At 36.4% G+C, this 20,815-nt stretch overlaps 1 protein-coding gene across 1 annotated transcript in view; it reads left to right on the top strand.

Moving 5' to 3' along the window:
• Positions 1–20,815, top strand: part of LOC123847554 (bifunctional heparan sulfate N-deacetylase/N-sulfotransferase 4) — a 266,149-nt gene that overhangs the window by 209,408 nt on the left and 35,926 nt on the right. The window contains exon 6 of the mRNA XM_045879396.1: positions 17,803–17,985. Within this exon, the coding sequence (XP_045735352.1) occupies positions 17,803–17,985 (183 nt within the window). The remainder of the gene's footprint in view (positions 1–17,802; positions 17,986–20,815) is intronic.

The raw sequence follows: 20,815 nt of genomic DNA, 5'->3' as shown, positions 1-20,815 counted from the left end.
ACAGCAAAGGAAACAGTCAACAAAACAAAGAGGCAACCCACAGAATGGGAGAAGATATTTGCAAATGACACTACAGATAAAGGGCTGGTATCCAAGATCTATAAAGAACTTCTCAAACTCAACACCCAAAACACAAATAATCAAGTCAAAAAGTGGGCAGAAGATATGAAAAGACACTTCTCTGAAGAAGACATACAAATGGCTAACAGACACATGAAAAAATGTTCATCATCATTAGCCATCAGGGAAACCCAAATCAAAACCACACTGAGATACCACCTTACACCAGTTAGAATGGCAAAAATGGACAGGGAGAGAAACAACAAATGTTGGAGAGGTTGTGGAGAAAGGGGAACCCTCTTACACTGTTGGTGGGCATGCAAGTTGGTACAGCCACTTTGGAAAACAGTGTGGAGGTTCCTCAAAAATTTAAAAATAGAGCTACCCTATGACCCAGCAATTGCACTACTGGGTATTTACCCCAAAGACACAGATGTAGTGAAAAGAAGGGCCATATGCACCCCAATGTTCATAGCAGCAATGTCCACAATAGCCAAACTGTGGAAAGAGCCGAGATGCCCTTCAACAGACGAATGGATAAAGAAGATGTGGTCCATATATACAATGGAATATTACTCAGCCATCAGAAAGGATGAATACCCAACTTTTACATCAACATGGATGGGACTGGAGGAGATTATGCTAAGTGAAATAAGTCAGGCAGAGAAAGTCAATTATCATATGGTTTCCCTTATTTGTGGAACATAAGGAATAGCATGGAGGACATTAGGAGAAGGAAGGGGAAAATGGGGGGCGGGAATTGGAGGGAGAGTTGAACCATGAGAGACTATGGACTCTGAGAAACAAACAGGGTTTTAGAGGGGAAGGGGGAGGGGGGATCGGTTAGCCCAGTGATGGGTATTAAGGAGGGCACATACTGCATGGAGTACTGGGTATTATATGAAAACAATGGATCGTGGATCACCACATCAAAAACTAATGATGTATTGTATGATGACTAACATAACATAATAAAATTAAAAAATAAATAAAAATAAAGTAAAATATACTGAACAATAATATAAAGCCATGTTCAAGGTGCAGTGGGCATGTAGAAGAGCAAAAAAACATTCCATTCACATGTTAATCTCTGACTTTTCATTGGATAAATATTACTAAGAAAATATTTAACTCATGTCAGGTGTGCTGAAATAAAAACACATGATATCTAGAAGGGTACCAAATTAAACACAGAGACATTTTTCTGGCATGTAAATTACTTTGTTTCAGGAGCAGAAGGGTCATGAATATGAAAAGTGTTGATTTGTGAGACAATTTGTCATTATTAAAATTAGTTCTCTGTCAACCCAAAATCTCTTTCAGCAATCCTTTTGTGTTATTGCAGCTGTTTGTTGAGTTACCAGATCCAAATGTTCTAGGAGATCCAACAGTAGTGAATGGACTATACTTTTTAATCTATAATAGCAGACTATCATCTGTAATGGGAGATTATCAGGATATGACACATGTTAAACACTCAAATCTCAAAGAACTGCTGTGACAGATAACCAAGGATGGAGCTGTTTTGGTACTGGGAAATGGACACTTGACAGGAATGTTTTTGTTCCCAATGCTATTCATGTATTTTAAAATATAGCCTACTGGCATGCAGATCAGATTTGACAGCTTGGGAACTATAGAACATTTTGCTAGTATAACAAAAATACTGAGGCCAGCAAAACCCATAGTTATAATAGTATACAATTGAGAGTAGAAAAGAAGAAAAAGAGAGAAGGGGGAATAAGGTGAAATGGTGAGATAAAATTTTAGTTTCCTTTTTTTTTTTTTTTTAAAGATTATTTATTTATTTATTTATTTGAGAGAGAGAGAATGAGATGAGAACACATGAGAGGGGATAGGGTCAGAGGGCAAAGCAGACTCCCCGCCGAGCAGGGAGCCCGATGCGGGACTCGATCCTGGGACTCCAGGATCATGACCTGAGCTAAAGGCAGTCGCTTAACCAACTGAGCCACCCAGGCGCCCAAAATTTTAGTTTCTTAAATCTTATATACACATGGCAAAACCACTGTGATGTTACTATCACACAGTAAGGTTGGCCCTCAAACCAAACCCATTTTAGCCACCTGGTTCACTGTAATCAAAATTTCAGTACCTCCATTTTTAAATATCATAATATGTACTTTGATATTATTTGTCACTTGTGATGTTTCAGTAGAGGATTTATTCTAATATGCTTTGTTTAGTGCAAGCTGGAGAAACATTCATATCCTTTACACAACTTCTCTACTAAAAGGCAATGAAGGCAAACAAAAACAAAAACAAAAAAACCCACAGATACTTCCATATAAGGAACAAATACTTTGTTCCTCCCTATAAGCTACTTCAAATCAATAATACAAGTGATATTGATTTAACACATGTTAAACCAAGTTTTAACATAAAATGTTCCCTCTGTTAAAGTATTTAGATAAAATATTTTTAAAAGGTACCATATCACTATGATCCATTACAGAAATATTGTTGAAAAACATATGAATATATACATTTATGAGAACTCTCACCTGAGCTACACTGAACGCAGCTTCCTGCGAGGTAAAGGATTCCATAAGAATATCTTAAGCAAGAATCCATAACTCTATAGCCACTTTCAGTTATAAGAACATTATAGATATTTTAAGTTGAAAGTTGTGATTTTAAACCCAAATCAAAATTCTTTTCTTCTCCCAGTGTCAACTTGTCTCCCTGGTAGCTTGGAGTTGGTGTGTATGTGCACACATGTGTATGAGTGAATGTTCAAGTGAATGTGTGTGAATACATGAGTATATCTGAATGTGTGTGTGTGTGTGTGAGAGAGAGAGAGAGAGAGAGTATATGTGTGAGTGTCCAAAGTCTGGTGTCTACTCTTCACAGTGTATATACTATTTATCCATGATAATCTTTCTTATTCTGAAGCCTGCTTTTCAGAAGTTAATGTAGGTACTCTGACTTTCTTTGCTTTGTGTTAGCATGGTATATCTTTCCATCCTTTTACTTTTAACTTAGTTAAGTCTTTATATGTAAAGTCAGTTTTTTGTAGACAACATATAGTTGGGTCTTTGTTTTTAATCAATTCTGACAATCTCTATATTTTAATTGGTGTACTTAGACCACTTACAATTAATGGGATTACTGATACAGTTGGATTAGTACCTACCATGTTTTAACTGTTTTATATTTGTTGCTTTTGGTCTTTGAAACCTTTTCTTTTCATGTTTTCACTAGTTTTAATTGAGCGTTTTAGATGACTACATTTTATTTTCCCTTTTATTATACTTCTTTAAAAAATTAGTAATGGCTCTGGAGTTTGCAGCATACATTTTTAAGTAACCAAAGGCTATTTTTAAATAACACTATTCTGCTTCATGTGTAGTGCAAGTACCTTGTAACAGATTATTCACAATTCTCTCCTCCCATTCCTTATTCATAAGGTATAGTTACTCAATGCATTGTTACTATTATTGCTGCATACAGTTATCTTTTAGATCAACTAAGAATAAAAAAAACTAAAATATTTTAGTTTACCTTTATTTATTCCTTCAAACACTTTTTCTTCTTTATGTAGATTCTGAACTACAACATTTTTCTTCTTCCTCAAGAACTGCTTTAATTTTTTTTAATTAAAAATTTTTTTCGGGGCACCTGGGTGGCTCAGTCGTTAAGCGTCTGTCTTCAGCTTGGGTCATGATCCAGGGTCCTGGGATCGAGCCCCGCATCGGGCTCCCTGCTCTGTGGGAAGCCTGCTTCTCCCTCTCCCACTCCCCCTGCTTGTGTTCCCTCTCTCGCTGTGTCTCTCTCTGTCAAATAAATAAAATCTTTAAAAAAAAAAAATTTTTTTTTTCAGCAAGTTTGCTGGCAAAGAATTTCCTCAGTTTTTCTTTGTGAAAGTATTTATTTCTCCTTCATTTTTCAGGGATAATTTTGTTGGATATTGAAATTTAAATCATTGGTTTTTAATCTTTCAACATTTTAAATATTTTCTTCCATTCTCTTCTTGTTTGCATGGTTTCTAATGAAGAGTCCACTGTAATTCTTATCCTTGTATGCCTACAGGTAAGCTGTAGTTTTCCTCTGGCTTCATAGGTGTGGTTTATTTGTTTGTTTATTTATTTGGCATTTATTCTGCTTGGTATTCTCAGGGCTTCCTGGATCTGTGGTGTTATATCTGTCACTAATTTAGAAATTTTGCAGTTATTATTACTTTAAATTTTCTTATACCCTATTCTCTTTTCTTATTCTGGTATTCCAATTATGCATATATTATACTTTCTGATATTTTCCCACAGTTATTGGATGTTTTGTTTTGTTTTCATCATTTTTTTTTTCTCTTTACACTTCTATATGGGAAGCTTTTCCTTACCTCTCTTCAAACTCCCTGATTCTTTCTTTGGCCTGGTTGAGTCTATTCATGAATCACCAATTCATTGCTTAACACCAGTTCATCCAGGATAGTCTCAGCATGGCAGGCATTCAAATGCTACCCCTCTCAGGAGGCCTGTGTGTATTCATTAGAAGTCACAGCAGTGATGGTTGGCACCCATATCACATAGCACAGAGAATGGATATGGGAGATCCAAGTTCTACTCAACCTCTTTCACCAATACCTTCAGCTGCCACTGAAACCACATATCCTAAAGCCTCTTGCTCTTTGGAATCCCTTGCCTCAAGGGAATTTCTCTTTGTAATTATATGCAAAATAACTAAAGCCAAGATGTTTTCCCTGTTGTCACCTTGACCCAGAAGAAATTTATGAGTCTTACCATGGAAAACTGAGCTAGACCTAGAAAGAAGCTTAAAAATCCTTCTATATAGTTTTAACTTGAATTCTAACCTAAGAAGTCATTTTTTCCCCCTTTTCAGGGATCCTACTCGCCTTCTTCATCATAACTCTCCAAAGGTAGGAGAAAGAAGAGAATCGGCATAAGTGAATTCTTTATTCTTTTGTTCCTCTTTTAAAAGGGCATACTGCATATCCCCAATTTCATAGTTGTCATTTATCAGACTACTTTCTTGCTGTTTAAACAGTTAGAAGGTAAGCGAGTTCTGTGGAGTTAAAAATGGGTAATTGTCAATGTTTCTCAATGCTCCTTGGTAGAAAATTATAGGTAAAAGTATTTTTTTTAATATGGTTAACCAGTAGCCATAAGGTGAGTTAATTAAAAAATAAAAATAGGGGTGCCTGGGTAGCTGTCATTTAAGCATCAGACTCTTGATTTCAGCTCAGGTCATGATCTCAGAGCCCTGAGACTGAACTCTGCATCTGGCTCTGCGCTCAGCAGGGAGTCTGCTTCAGATTCTTTCTCTCCCTCTGACCCCCAAAATAAATAAATAAATCGTTAAAAAAAAAAAAAATATATATATATATATATACTTTAAAAGATTTAAAATGGGTGTGCCTGGGTGGCTCAGTCAGTTAAGTGCCTGACTTCGGCTCAGGTCATGATCTCAGGGTCCTGGGATTGAGCCCCATATTGGGCTCCCTGCTCAGCAGGGAGTCTGCTTCTCCCTCTCCCTCTGATGTTTCCCCTGCTCGTGCTTTCTCTCTCAAATAAATAAATAAATAAATAAATATTTAAAATAAATAATTGAAAATATTACTACTTTTGGAAAGGACGGTGGGGATAATTTCTATCTCTGTCTTCCAACAATTACTAAGAAATCCCTTGTCCCACTTTTCTTCCATTTCATTAATTTGTCAAATCCCCAATTCTATAAGAATTCAACTGTCTTCATCCTTCAGATCTTCAGCTGGCTTCCAACTAGTGCAATGCTGGAGAATATCATGCATATTGAAGTCTATATAAATTTTTATGGGCTTACAAGGCTCTCAGAGCAGCCACACCAAGAGTCTAAGCTTTCCTTTTTAAATCTCTGGTTCTCTATAGCCACTATTTTAAAGTTTTTATTTCTCTTAATATTTTGTTCTATTCATTCTTTCATTGTTTCCTATTTTGTTAAAATTGTTCCAGTATCCGTTCAGTTGCCTAAGCCAGGAAACAGAGTAAAATATTTGATCTGTTCTTTTTTTATCCCTTATAAGCAATCAGAAATAAATCATTAGAGATTTATTACCTTTTCCCCTTTATTGAGCTATAATTGACATATAATATTGTGTGAGTTTAAGATGTACAATGTGATGATTTGTTACACATATTTCACAACATATTACCACAGTAGTTAGTTAATACCTCCATCACCTCACATAATTACTATTTCTTTTTTTGTGATGAAAACAATTAAGATTTACTCTCTTAGCAACTTGCAAGTATATAATACGAGGTTATCTATAATCACTATGCTGTACATTAGATCCCAGAACTTATTCCTCTTATAAGTGGAAGTTTGTATCCTTTGACCAACCTCTCCCCACTTCCATAGTCCACCCATATTGTTGAAAATGGCAGGATTTCCTTCTTTCTCATGGATAAATAATATTGCACAATCTCCATGTGTTTAAGGTCAGTTACTGTAAGATTATTACGATCCTTTGGTGGTGTCATGTTTTCTTGATTTTTTATGTTCCTTGAGCTCTTGCATCTCTGTTGACAGATTTTGAAGTGAAAATCACCTCTTCCAGTCTTCACTAATTGACTTTGGGAGAAAAACGTCATCCTTCAGCTCTGCTCGGGATTCTGAGGTTTTCTCAGTCTTTTTATGAACACACTTGCTCCAGGCTTCTTGCTCTCTCTTTTGGTCAAATTCTTAAACTTATATGACTTCTCTTAATCCTGCAACACACCAGGCTGGGTTCTGACAGATTCCCTTTTGCTTCCCCAAGGGTGGGGCTAAAGCTCACATTTGTGGTTTCTCTGTGGCCAACAGATTCTGACGTTTTCTGCATGTGCTCACTAGTTATCTTTAGTGCTTGTTCTTGCCACCCCTTGGAGCATGCACTAAGAGACAGCCACAGGGTGAAAGAGTGTGAGGGGAGGGATGCAGAGCACCGGGGTTGCCTGTGGGCTATTGGGTGGGGAATCTGTGGGCAGATGTGCTCAGAGGCTGCTGGACAGGCTTTCCAATGGAGTCTGAGAAACAGTTAGAAGGATCCATGTCCCTTTAAATAAGAGTCTTACTTGCCACTCGCCAAGCCTGTTCCCACCTTCCGGTCACACAGTCCATGACTCAGTACTCTGGATAAGTTGTGAGGGAAATGGGCCTCTTTGGCAGCATTCTGTACAGCTGTGGAAGGCTAGTGCTGGCTCACACCATCTCACTTTCTCCCTCAGGAGAAATCATAGCTTGAGAAAATCTCTCTTGGCCCTGACTGTGCCACTCTGGGGGAGACATGATGTGGGTAAAGTCAAACTATTTCTCTTAGCCTCTCCAACATATCCAAACGTATTTTTTTGCTATAACAGTGATGGGCTGGAACTTCTCCACTGGGAGCCAGCTTTCACAATCTCTCTTATCTATAGGTGATTGTCTAAGAGAGTATTCTCCTGGACCACATCCAAGAGGGGATGAAACCAGTTTACAGGCCACTGCAGGGTCCACAGTTGGGACCAAAGTCTGTATTCCTATTACCCGATGCACTACTGGGAGAGACTCCTTCCAGGTTCCTTGGCATATGATACTGGATCCTATAGCTCCCTCAATGTTACCTTTGTCTATGGATATATACCAAATTGTTGTTGGCGGCGTAGTGGGAGAGGGGGATGGACAAGAATGAGAGACCTCTTATTCAGCCATGTTGCTGACATCATTACTTGAGATTCACTATCTTAACATCACTTGAATCTTAATCTCTCTCCTTTCCCATTGCTATTGTTCAGGTCATCATTATGTATCAATCATATGCCTATAAAAGCCTCCTAATCTCTAATTTATACCTTTTTGTAAGACAGTCAGAAATTTCCTTAAATGTATATCTGACTATGTCTCATCCCTACTCAAAATCCTTCATTGTTTCCCTGTTGTTTTTAGTATTAAAGTTCAAACCCTTTAAGAATTTAAAAGATATATATGAACTGGTCTTTTCTTTTCTCTTATTACCTGACTACCTGTTATGGGTCACATTGCAGTTTTAGTTTCTAAAATGTAGTTCTCATCAACCACCTTTTACATACACAGATCCTTCTATCTAAGCCCCATGACCTCAGCTATATGTCACCCACCACTACTCCAACCCATTTTTCTCACCTGAAGTGTCTGTAACTTGCCATATTTCAGATCTCAGCTCCAAGGTCCCATTTTTCAAGAACGCTTCCACAAGTCATAGGATCACAGGATTTCCAAATCACATTGTATTATAATCTGCTATTTTCTTTTCTATATCCCCCATTTGATCCTAAGCACCTTTAGTCAAAAAGCTATGTGTAATTCATTCATGATTATATCTCTAGTTCCTAATAGACTGACAGGCACTTAGTAGGCATTTAATAAATATATGTCAATTGGTTGAGTGGATAAATAGAGATGACTTTTTCTTTTTTTCACTGAAAACTGTCGAACTCTGAGGCTATTAGTGCAGCTTACATTGATGACTAATGGACATGTTTTCCCTACCCATTGGCATGCCCACAATTATTCCTGGGGTTATGATTTTGCACTTCAGTGACTTTTATGTGGCATCACTGCAACATGGTTGGAAAGTAGATTGATCTCTTGAAAAGAGAGTAATGCTAGGTAGCTCACCTGGGAAACAGTTTTGGTTGTTTGTCTCTGTGTGCAACAAAGGCAGATCTTTGCTCAAAATCAGAGAATTCTAAAAGGCAATTACCATGACATCTAAAACCTCAGTTCTGACTTGACTACTAAAAGGAAAACAAAACACAAATATATGCAATAATGATATGGTTGGGAGCATGAGTTGCCTTTTAATGACTTAGGCCTCTATTAATGTACAAGAAAAATGAAGAGTAAAGCTCCTGCTCATTGAAATATAGCAGGAGCCTTCTGTTCTCTGTTAGAACAGCTGCCCTATTTACTGCTGCTTTGGTGAAGTCACTGCCCAACTTCTCTATTCGGGAAGATCAGTGTTTACACTTTAGTTGGTCTTGAATCAAAACAGTTCTGATTTGTTAATAATTCACTAACCAAATATTATGACTGAAAAACTGGGACACCGGTAAATAATCAGATGCAGAATGGAACTTCTGTTGCATTTAGCCTGATAATGGAAATGGAAAACACAAAAAGAAAATGTAATTTAGCAATCCATCGTATCCTGTTAAATGCCAACTCTTTCCAGGGTTTTAGGATAGTGTTTTGTTTTTCGCCTCACGTCTTTAGAATATGGGGAATAGTTAGAAACCAGTTAAGTCACTCCACATTTTCTATTAGCAAAAGAAGTCTATGTTACCAAGAACTCATTTTTTATTTAATGAATATTTGTTGTGCACCTAGTTTGTGCCAGGCATCTTACAGAACACTGAGCATACAGCAGCAATAGCGTGGCTGGGCTCAAGGAGCTTCCATTCTATCATGCAAGTGAGGGAAGCAACAATAAACAACCAAACAAATCCATAATCTGTCAGTGTCGTGGAGGGCAAGGAGATGGGGAGAGGGTTGGGGGTGCTCTTTGATTTAGAGTGTGAAGGAATAAGGCAAAGAAACATCAGTTCATTGCACTATAACCCTTGAGTAATGTCTGTTTCTAAAATCTACTCATTGCACTTCTTGAAATGAAACAAAGGATTCCATTTAACAATCTCCCCCATATTGATTTTTAACTGCAGCTGTCAGAGGTGATTCTGGAGGATAAGACTTGCATTTATTAAGAAATAACATGAAGACTACAAAAGAACTTCATGTATTAGGTATTAAACTTGGTAATTTTTACTTTGTATACATGTATCCAGCATTTTTTGGTTTAACTGGAAAACATGTTAATTATCATAAACATGGTATATTTACAGTTGATTTCACCAGAACAAAGAAATACCAAATTTACTTAAAAATATATTATCTCTGAGATATAAGTCAAATAATTTAAAATTGTATTTGATATGTTAACTATCCTATAAGTTACTTTAATTGAATATGCATGATGATGATAACTTTCATATGTTTTTTATTTTAAAAAATGTTTCAGCATACCCCAATCCATTGAGCATCACCTAGACCTGTAAACTAAGTTAATGTTTTCCTTTTCAGTAGAGAAGTCTGAAATTCAGGGAAGTTAATTGGTACAATGAGGCAGAGATAGTCCTCATACCCAGGCATTCTGGTTCCAGATTTCATGTTGGTACTGTCCCACTGTAGGCAGGCTAAACCAATGTGAATTATACCAGCAACCGAAAATCATTTTCTGTATTTTCCGACTTATGTGATAAATAAAGACTCCAATAATAATATTTTAATCACTATCTCTTAATTTTTACATTGTTTGATTGGCATTATTTTCTTCATTAAACCTGCTCCAAATTAAAAACAAAGGTCTAATTTTTTTCACACACCCAAGCAAGTCTTCCTTTCAATAGACAAAGGTATGGGATGTTAAAACATCAACTAAAAGAATAGTAATTAATTATTAATGCCTGTGGTGGTGCACATTTTACATGAAACCACACTGAAAGTCACATAGAGCAAGAGCCTCCTTTACTTAGTGAAGTAGCCTGAGTAGGAGAATCAATAGTTGAAGTTTAATCTGTGGATATTTAAAGACATGAACTAAATCATTCTTAGTAGCTTAATTTTTTCCCCCTGTCCATCTGACCTACAGATGATAAGATATGTTTGATTTGGGAGCTTTTCTGTGCTTCTCTCTCCTTCCTTCCTTCCTTCCTTTATTCCTTCTTTCATTCCTTCCTTCCTCCCTTCTTTCCTTCCTCCCCTCCTTCTTTCCTCCCTCTCTCCCTCCCTCCCTCCCTTCCTTTCTTCCTTCCTTCTTTTCTTCTTTTCCTTCTACTCTTCTTTCTCTTTCTAAGAATAGTTCTTAGACAAGCCTGTTAAAATCAAATGTGTTTCTTTAAGATGGGAAGATTAGAGTTACTTTCTAGTTCTATGACACATTTCCATTAAGAAACATCTTAATCTTCCCAAATGAGATAACAATTTCTCTCTTCAGTTTATATTATCTTGAAATGTTCAGAGTCAATTATCAGTTGAAATGTACATGTGTGTAGAGATGTAGATATTGAAATATAGACTTTTATTTTGTCCATTTCTAAAAAATATATAAAAATATGTAGATGAAATGTTACTGGGCCAATTCTAGGAAAAGTATACAATGAAATGTTGTTAGTTTTAACCTAACATTATTACAAATAAAATCTACCAGGTAATTAAAATGATAAAAAGAGAGAAAGCAGGAAATACAAGGAAGTTAGATGAACTTGTTGCCAAAGCCTTTGGCAGAACCTTATGTGGGAAAGAGCACTGATTCTGAATTCACATGCCCTAACTTTGAGCACTGGATTTTCTGGGAGTCCCTGTATAACCTCACAAGGATCACTGGAACCCTTTGAGCCTTGTTTCCTTTTTTTCTTAAATTGGATAGTTTTTTAGTACCTAATCAAGCAATACAACAAAAGAGAACCTAGGACCATATGGCAAAGTTATACAAATAAATTAACACTATGATTCAACAACACAGTGTGTTAAAAAAAGATGAACCATTGACCAATTATTCAGTATGTGTTACATTTTTAAAAAATAAAGTGGTATATCTCAATAGTGAATTCCAAGCTAACGATGGTCTTTTAGATTGAGTGGCAGAATAATATATTAGGTTCAAGTAAATAGTCCTTACTTTTGGTATCTGAGAACATAGATGTAAACATTTACCAAGTTATTAGTTGCCCAGGACTTGAAAGGTATTGCTTGGGGTGTCTATAATTATTATATCCCGTGTGGGGCTATTTTTGTGTGTGTCGTGTGTGTTTAAATCTATAAGTATATTGACATTCACATTGGTAAAGTCTGACACTCACAGTCTGACACTGATCCAGCCTGTATCCAAAATAAAATAAAGACACAAATTGCTTTTTATAGGAAAAATATGAGTAGAATGCCAAAGCCCATCAGATGGGCAGTCAGGGATGTCTTCCCCTATATTCCATCTATCTTCACATTTTATGAGAACTAAAAGCCTAATCGATAATTTAACAAGCTAATGGGGCATATTTTTAAACACAATGGAATCATTCTGAAAAGGGGCACACCAGCAGGACCACAGAAGCAAAGATGGAAACTAACTGATAATATTGAGTGCTTATCTTGAAAAGTACTATGTTGTGGCATGAACATAGGGCATGCTGCCCTAAAGAGGGGTGTATCTCTTGTTCTGCGAAGCTATTGTTTCTTTCTGTATTTGTTACAATAACGTATTTTTTTCTGATGAACATGTATCTGACTACTCTGTAAATGACTTGCTTTTCAAAGGTACTATAAAGCACAGCACTAATATCCAAATACTTAATGTCTGCTTCATGTAAAAATGTATGCTCTGAAAAATGATTTGATATTCTAATTTAAGATCCTGTATTCGATATTGTGGCTATGGATATTAACATCCACACAATTTACCATGACATTCTGTTTGTCATACAAGTAGGAAAAGCAAGGAAGCTCTTCTGGTATTAGAAGTCTGAAAATATTTTAACTCAATTCAGAGGAGGCTGTTGCTTCATTTTATGAATAAAAATTAGGCCTTTGTGTTTTTATTTCATTTTTCTCTTTTTTCTTTCTCCATTATTTTGGATGTTAGTGACTTCATAAGAGGCAAAGTAAAATGCTCACAAAATAACAAATTGTATAATTTGCAACTAAACAGGAGGATAACCACTTGCCCACATTTATATAATACTTTTCCATTTGTCACTATGACAGTCCTTTTGCCCATATTTAAGGATTATCCATAGAGTTCAATAATTTTTCTCCAATTCCTTACTATCAAGATTTATATATTACTGTATTTAAATCCTCCCTTTTCCTTGGACTATAGATACATCGTTAAGTGGATTTATTTCACAGGTAATGATCTCAGATTTGGCGGAAGCATATTGCGTCTAGCGTTCAGAAAAGCTGTTTTGTTTCTAATGAATAATTAGACTATGAGAGTGCCTTCAAGTTTGGCTTTCAGCTTTACACCAGATAAAAGGAAGTGATGAGACTTGTTTCGTGCTGGTTATAAGGGAGTTAAGAATGTCGCGAGTTGAGGGAGGGACTTAGGCCGAAGTGTGGAAAGTAATGGAGAGGCAGCCCAGAGGCCGCTTGATGACAGAAGCCAAGGCTCCCAGACCTCAGGGACTCCCTGGGAGGCCTGCCACAGTCAGCCTGCAGACATGAGCACTTGATATCTTATTCGCAAACTCATTCATTGAACATGATGTCCTTGCCTGTCTTGGTGGAATGAGTGAATCAATGGGCATCTCTGAGCCGCGATATCGTGAGGTACTGTGCGTTGCATCTCTAACCATTTGCACGAGTGGAGGATAGTCATACCTTTTCCAGGTGATGCTTTGGGGAGTATTGAGCAAGAGTATTCTTACTATATAAGTAAGAAAATAGCACTCAAAATAAATAAATAAAAAGGGCAGGATAACCAGAGGGACATGCACGGTCATGTAAAAAATAGGAGCAATATATCACCAGCCTGTGAAAAATTAATTTGCTGCTATTTCATATTGCACATTCTTTGACTTCCCTTCTTTATACTTCAAACTACAGCGATTCTTAATTTGTCTTATTCTCCCTACACTCTCCGAATAGGTTTTGTTTTTTAAGCAAGTCATTTGTCCAGCAATGCTAAAACTAAAATGTTCTCTCTGCACAATAGGTGTTTTTAGCAAGTCAGATATGCACAGTTAAGCTGTGCCTGCAGAGTTTTTCTTCTTAAAGTGCAGTCAGTTGACCATGTCCCAGCACTAATTTGTTTCTAACAGGTAAGGCAGGTAAACAGGTGGCCCCGTACAACAGTGACGGCAGCCATCATGGCCGGGGCGCTCCTTCTGTTCTCAGCCGAGGGACGTTTAAATGCAGAAGCATGCCTCAGCTTAGAACCACACGTCTCCAGACTCTGATTCCCTCGAAAGGCAGATTTTTTTTTCCATTTGCCCAGCATTAAGTTTGATACTTCCATTTAGAAAACAAGGCTTGTTCTCCTAAGGAAATTCTGCATAAATGACTTAAAACTAGTCTGGGACAAAAATCTTTTAAAGGCATTATGTTAACACCCTAATGAAATGATAATATACATCTGCCCATGATATAAAAATAATCTTTACAGTACTCTCCAAGTAGTATTTTTATTTACAATTTGGTCAGATTTTAGACACTCACAGGTGCCTTAAAGTTCCATCTTAAAATAATAATGCTAGAGGGCAGGTGGTAGATTTCTAGGACATTATTATATTTCTTCAGGCATTTAGCCGGCAGCTTGGTTTTTCATAATAATTTCAGTCCTGAGAAACTATAATTATCCTGAAGCACACTACTTATACTGTCTTATTTCTTAATTACAGTAGCGACATGAGATAAATGCATACTTACTGGGATCAAATGCACATTATTTTGTGGTGATTATAAAGGAGTTCTCATGACAACAATTGCAATTATATGGTCATCAACTACTGATACTATGTTATGTTCTAGAAACTCTGTAATTAAGTCCTGCCAAAAGGACACTTCCTATTTGGGGGCGGGGGGTGGGGGGGAGCGGTGGCGGGAAGCTTAGAGGGAGAGAAGTTAGCCAATGTAAAAATTACTAAGAGACATAGATCCCCCGAGCCTGTTCAAATGATTCTACATGAATCTCAAGTAACAACATTGTATCAACAAACATTTGGGGAATTTGATTTAAATTTCTATCTAAACAAGCTATATAAAGAATCTTCTTTAAAATAGCCTTTCTCTTTTCTGACCTTTAGAATAAAGAGCTTTGAATACACCCCACCAGGGAAAAATGGACTGGAAATATGATAGGAGTGATACTGCCTTCAAAAGATAAATCTGCAAGCAATCAGTAATATTCTTTCAAATACTATAATTCATCGTTTTAAAAGTTTTCATGTAAGATTCCAAAAATAATTTATCTTCTGTCATTCCAATTTAAAAGAAGAAAAGAAAAAACTTTAAGTTACCAAGATACTACTTACATAGATTTTCCACTTTTTTCTATAGACAGATGTCTTTGCCTTTTTTTTTTTTTTTTTTTTTTTTTTTTCAAAAAAAGCAGAAGGAAAGAAAAAAGATGGATGTCAAACTCTATGTATTAAACTCTTTGGGTGAAGGTGTCAGATATATCATGTGTCAGATTTGGGAATCAGATGGCCTGGGTTTTAAATTCTGCTCTGCCTTTGACTAGATGTGGGACTTGGACAAGTTCCTTAACTCTGCCTCAGTCTCTTCATCTGTAAAAAGGGACAATAACTGTATCTACCTCATAAGAATTATCTGTTAAAGTATTTAAACTTTTTGTATATATAAAGGGCTTAGATTCATGCCTTGCACATAGTAAGCATTATATACTTTATTATTATTATTATGGTATTATTTTTTGTAATTATTTTATGGTATTATTTTATGTAATACAGGGATATGAAGGACAATGGGCCAAGCTCTCCCACTCTCCTTCCCACCTTCATCCATGGTGAGGAGTATCTCTAATCATTTTAATAGGCTTTCCTCAGAGAATTTTTTTCAGCATTCTAACATAGCACATTGAAAGAGAATGTTTTTTTTCCAAGGTAAAAAGGACATTCAATGAACCTGATATCTTTAACTTATAACTTACTCTGGCAATACTTTGCCAGCCTATTGTTTGTTTTATTTTGTTTTTTAAATTCTGGAACAAGCTAATGCCTTGTTATCTTTAACACCAAAAGTATCCTCTTTGGACATTTGCAGTTATCCAATGACATGTTAGGTCTTGGATGCAATAGTTCTGCAATGTATAATCTTTATTGCATGGCTAGCATTCTAACCAGGTTGCAATGACATGATATTGGAATGGTTACTGCAAACCGGTTTTTATTTTCACAATATTTCAAACAATCCAAATAAGCACACCAAGAAATGTAAACCCTTAAAAAAGAGGCAGTAAGCACCCATAAAAAAATTAACCATGCAATACTTGACTTTCTATATACTGACGTGTGGATATTATTTTCTGGTTAACATCACATGTTGTATTTGTTTTAATGTTATTATTTCTAACATTCTATTACTGTTACTTTTCCAATGAAGTTAATAAAATATATGTTAACTTCTCTGAAATATTTATAGTTCTAAATAATAAGTAATAAAATGAATTTTTGAGATACATGCAAATATAATGAGATTGAGGAACAAGTACAAATACTGTGTATGGTAGAAAATTATTAATTCCCTTTTTATGACTTGCATTAGTCATCTCTACATGCAATCTCTACAATTTAGATCAAGAATATACAAATTCTCCTTCATTTAATATTTTAATATTCCAACTGCAATCTCTGATGGATTATATATCAGATTATATCTGTAATCATATTCAAAATTTTTGTTGCTGTTTCCAGAGCAATCAACCTAGATTTTACTTTTTCTTAGTCTCTGATCTACAAAAATACAATACCAAATGCTATGATATTTTTAGAGTTAATATAGAAATAGGAAATATTGCAAAAGGATTAATAAGTATGGAGGAGTTTTTTGGCTAAATGCAATCAGTTTCAATGCAAATATTAACAATTTCTTTATTGCAGTAACTCTTCATTAGACCTTTGAGTCTAATTCCAGTTTGAGTCTAAATCTAATTCAATCTATGTACATACCTAAACCAGTAAAGATCTGTAACAATTGTTTTATTTTAGAACTAGTCTAATTTCTAATTCTGGTTCTTCACTAGCCTGGAAGTTATTAGGTTATTCGGTTTGATGATGTTGATTCTACAATAGGGAAAAACTAATATGGAAATTAACTATATTTTTAATGAACAGTGAGGGGGAAAAGAAAAATGCAACTTCAATGTCCATTTTAAGAGTGAGTTTAAGAGTGATTTTAAAATAGAAATCAAATGTGTGGCTTTCCGCTTGTGTTAGCTGTGCAAACTGCCATAAGAAGATACCACAGACTGGGTGGTTTAACCAACAGACATTTATTTTCTCACAGTTTTGGATGCTAGAAGTCCATGACTGAGGTGCCAGCAAATTTAGCTTCCTTCTGGCTGTGATAGAGGGAGGGAGGGAGATGGGGGTAGAAGAGGAGAGGGAAGAATGCAGAGAAGAGAGAGGGAGGGAGAGAGAGATGGAGGAAAGGAGGGAGAGAGAGGGGAAGTGAGGTAGGGAAAGGAGGAGAGAGGGAGGGAGCAGGGGAGAGAAGGAGGGAGAGAGAGAGAGAATGAGTGCAGGTATCTTCCTCTTATAAGGGCTCAAGACCTATCAGGGTGCCTGAGTAGCTCAGGTCATGAGCCCAGGGTCCTGGGATCCAGCCCCGTGTGGAGCTCCCTGCTCAGCTTCCCAGCTTCCCCCTCTCACTCTGCTGCTCCCACTGCTTGTGTACTCGCTCTCACTCTCGCTATCAAATAAATAAATAAAATCTTAAAAAAAAAAAAACTATCAGGACTAGGGCCCTGCCCTTATTACCTTGTTTAACCATAATTACCTTCCTATAAACCTAGTCTTCAAAAAGTCACATTGGATGCTATGGTTTCAACATATATATTTGGGAGGAACACAATTCAGTTTATAACACCACCTCAAATGATAATTACACCTCTCAAGAAATTCCAAGGTTAGGTGAGGTCCTGCCTAGAGCTTCTATGCCGCTTCTGAACTTAAGTATGTTATATTTTATGGTCATTTTTATTTATCTTTTATCTTTCAGATCAGCATTTTCATGACCCATTTGTCGAACTATGGGAATGACCGCCTGGGGTTATATACCTTCGTGAACTTGGCCAACTTCGTGCAGAGCTGGACCAACCTGAGATTGCAAACTCTGCCCCCAGTGCAACTAGCACACAAGTACTTTGAGCTCTTCCCTGAGCAGAAAGACCCTCTCTGGCAGGTAATGCTGAACATTCTGTCCTGTAGTGGAAGGAAAGAAACCAGTACCTAATTTGTATTAGGAACTCTGGTGGAGGTATTAAAACTGACATTTAGCCCAAACTTTTTTTATTCAATAGTTTCGTTCACTTCAATAGCATTTTTTGTTTTACAGATTAAGTGTATTTTTTGTTTTTCTGGGGTTTGGTTGGTTGGTTTGGTTGGTTCCAAATTTTTGCTTTGAGGAGGCTGTTTTATTGTTGGTGTCTTCTCAGTGTTAATCATTTTGACTCTCATTTAGTGTGAGCACTAACTGGCAGTAAAATAGTTAGGCACTGGGTATCTAGGGAGATAGAAACCAAGAGCAGTCATAATCTAAGACCCTATAACTAAACCCTAATATGCATGTATAAACACAGATAGTATAAATAAAAAGGGAAAAGCAATTTTTATCACATGCTTATACAGATTCTGTCTTTAATATGTCTCCATATTTCTTTTTTTTTATATTTATTTATTTATTTGTTTGACAGAGAGAGACAGAGCGAGAGAGGGAACACAAGCAGGGGGAGTGGGAGGGGGAGAAGCAGGCTTCCCGCGGAGCAGGGAGCCCGATGTGGGGCTCGATCCCAGGACCCTGGAATCATGACCTGAGGCAAACGCAGATGTTAGGGGCCCTTCCCTATTTCTTTTAAATCTAAGTAATCTTTCACCAGGACCAGATCTATTGGTAAAAGAAAAATTGTCAGTTTTAGGATTGCTTTTACAAATAATTCAACTTCATGTGGGAGCCACGCAGCCTCCATGTATGAAAATGTAAACTATTTGCTTCTTAGCAGTTTTCTAGGAAAGTGCCACCTCCCACTTTCTCGGTTCTTTATGCACTACATTGCATTGACGCACACAGTCAATAAGCTGGCTGCAGAGACAGAGCACGTCGGGCCCTGCTAAGCGGCTGGTAGAGGGGTAGCATCATCATTACTGAGAAATCATTGTGAAACTGACTTTTTACCATCCATCCTCTCTCTCTATCTCCTCAAAACTATGTGTTTCTCTTTATTCCATAATTCACGTTACATGCATAGACTCTGTGTCTATGCAGTCCGGAATTCATCCAACACATGTTTCTTAAGCATCTACTATGTGTAAAGCAAGGCTAGTTGCTCTAGAGAATGCAAAGAAGAAAACACAGTGTTTTCTCTCAAAGTCAGTGAAGGGTTTCCTTGTTACTCTGATTCACTAGTATGTATTTCAGAATGTGCTTTAAAACTGACTGCTACAGTAAGTCATACTTTATTCTGATGATTTATTCAGGAACTCTTCACTATTTGTGTTTATGTTGAACTACACATTCTAATTCTTTCACACTTCTTTTTTTTTTTTAAAGATTTTATTTATTTATTTGACAGAGAAAGACACAGCGAGAGAGGGAACACAAACGGGGAGTGGGAGAGGGAGAAGCAGACTCCCTGCCGAGCAGGGAGCCCAATGCGGGACTCGATCCCGGGACTCCAGGATCATGACCTGAGCCGAAGGCAGTCGCTTAACCAACTGAGCCACCCAGGCGCCCTCTTTCACACTTCTAATAAGTTGCTTGATCATCTGTTTGTCTGGTGTATAATTATTATGGTGTATATAATACCAAGTAGCTGCTGGATTTCATAAAGGCAAAGCATAAATAGTGTTATTCAAAAGTGCTCACACACTTATAGAATTGATAAATCATTGATAGTAAATCAATTCTTTTCTCACACGTGTTTATTTGTGAGATATCTATAATTCATGGTATGGTAACAATAAAAAGTAGCCAACTTAACAAAGGTTGCAAAGAGTTAACATATAAAAATGAGTCAATAGCCCCAAGCTCTAATCTTCCTTTTCCTTTAGAGGCAGAATTTTTTTTTAGATGAAGGATTTGTATCTCTTACTATTGTGTGAGTTTTTTTAATTAAGAATTGTATCTATTGATATAGGTTCAATATCAGTGACACTGTTCCTTTTTGGTAAGGAATGAATATAATCAAAGATACACTAGTTCTGAAGCACCTGGTGTTCAGTTGGTTAAGCATCTGACTCTTGATTTCAGCTCAGGTCATGATCTCGGGGTTGTGAGATTGAGCCCGGTGTCAGGCTCTGTCTGCACTGGGCTTGGAGCCTACTTAAGATTCTCTCTTTTCTTCTCCCTCTGTCCTTCCTTTCTTTCTCTCCCTCTTAAAAAAAAAAAAAAAAAAAAAGATATACCAGCTCCAATATGATTGGTCAATTTGATGATTCTAAATATTGATTGAATTTTTGTTATGTATGAAATACTGTGTTAGTTGATTGGGAGTGTAAATGAAAATTAGAAACAGAAAATAGAACTATTTCTTAGAAAACTATATTATTTTGAAAACATAAGAACATAAATATATACACAACATTTGTAAGTGCTGACAATTAATTTTGAATAGCATCATAGAGTTAATTCTTAGGCAGTTCTTAATAAATGATAAAATTAATCAGAAAAGGCTTCAGAGAGTTCACAAATTTTTGTTATTGCTGTTGTCATTTGTATGTTTAGCAATTTTAATATATATTATCAAAATAGTTTATTATAAACATATTTAAATAACACTGAAGAGTAAATATTTACTAAAAGAATCCCATTTTATCAAGTGAATTATATGGTTTCTTTGGACTGAAAAATAACGTTGCAAGCATTTCTCATTAACTAAAGTGCCATGTATTCTAAATATGTTTAAAAAGGAAAACAAGAAATAGAAAGCAGAAGAGCAGTTAAGTTCAAGAGAGAATTATTCAGGTACGTGAGATTGTGAAAACAGTTGACCTATTGAAGCAAATCTGATAAACTG

This window comes from Mirounga angustirostris, unplaced genomic scaffold (genome assembly GCF_029215605.1).
Source record: "Mirounga angustirostris isolate CCGP_5_RB_7025 unplaced genomic scaffold, mMirAng1.0.hap1 SCAF_2, whole genome shotgun sequence".
NCBI lineage: Eukaryota > Metazoa > Chordata > Mammalia > Carnivora > Phocidae > Mirounga > Mirounga angustirostris.
This window is presented reverse-complemented; position numbering and strand designations above follow the sequence as displayed.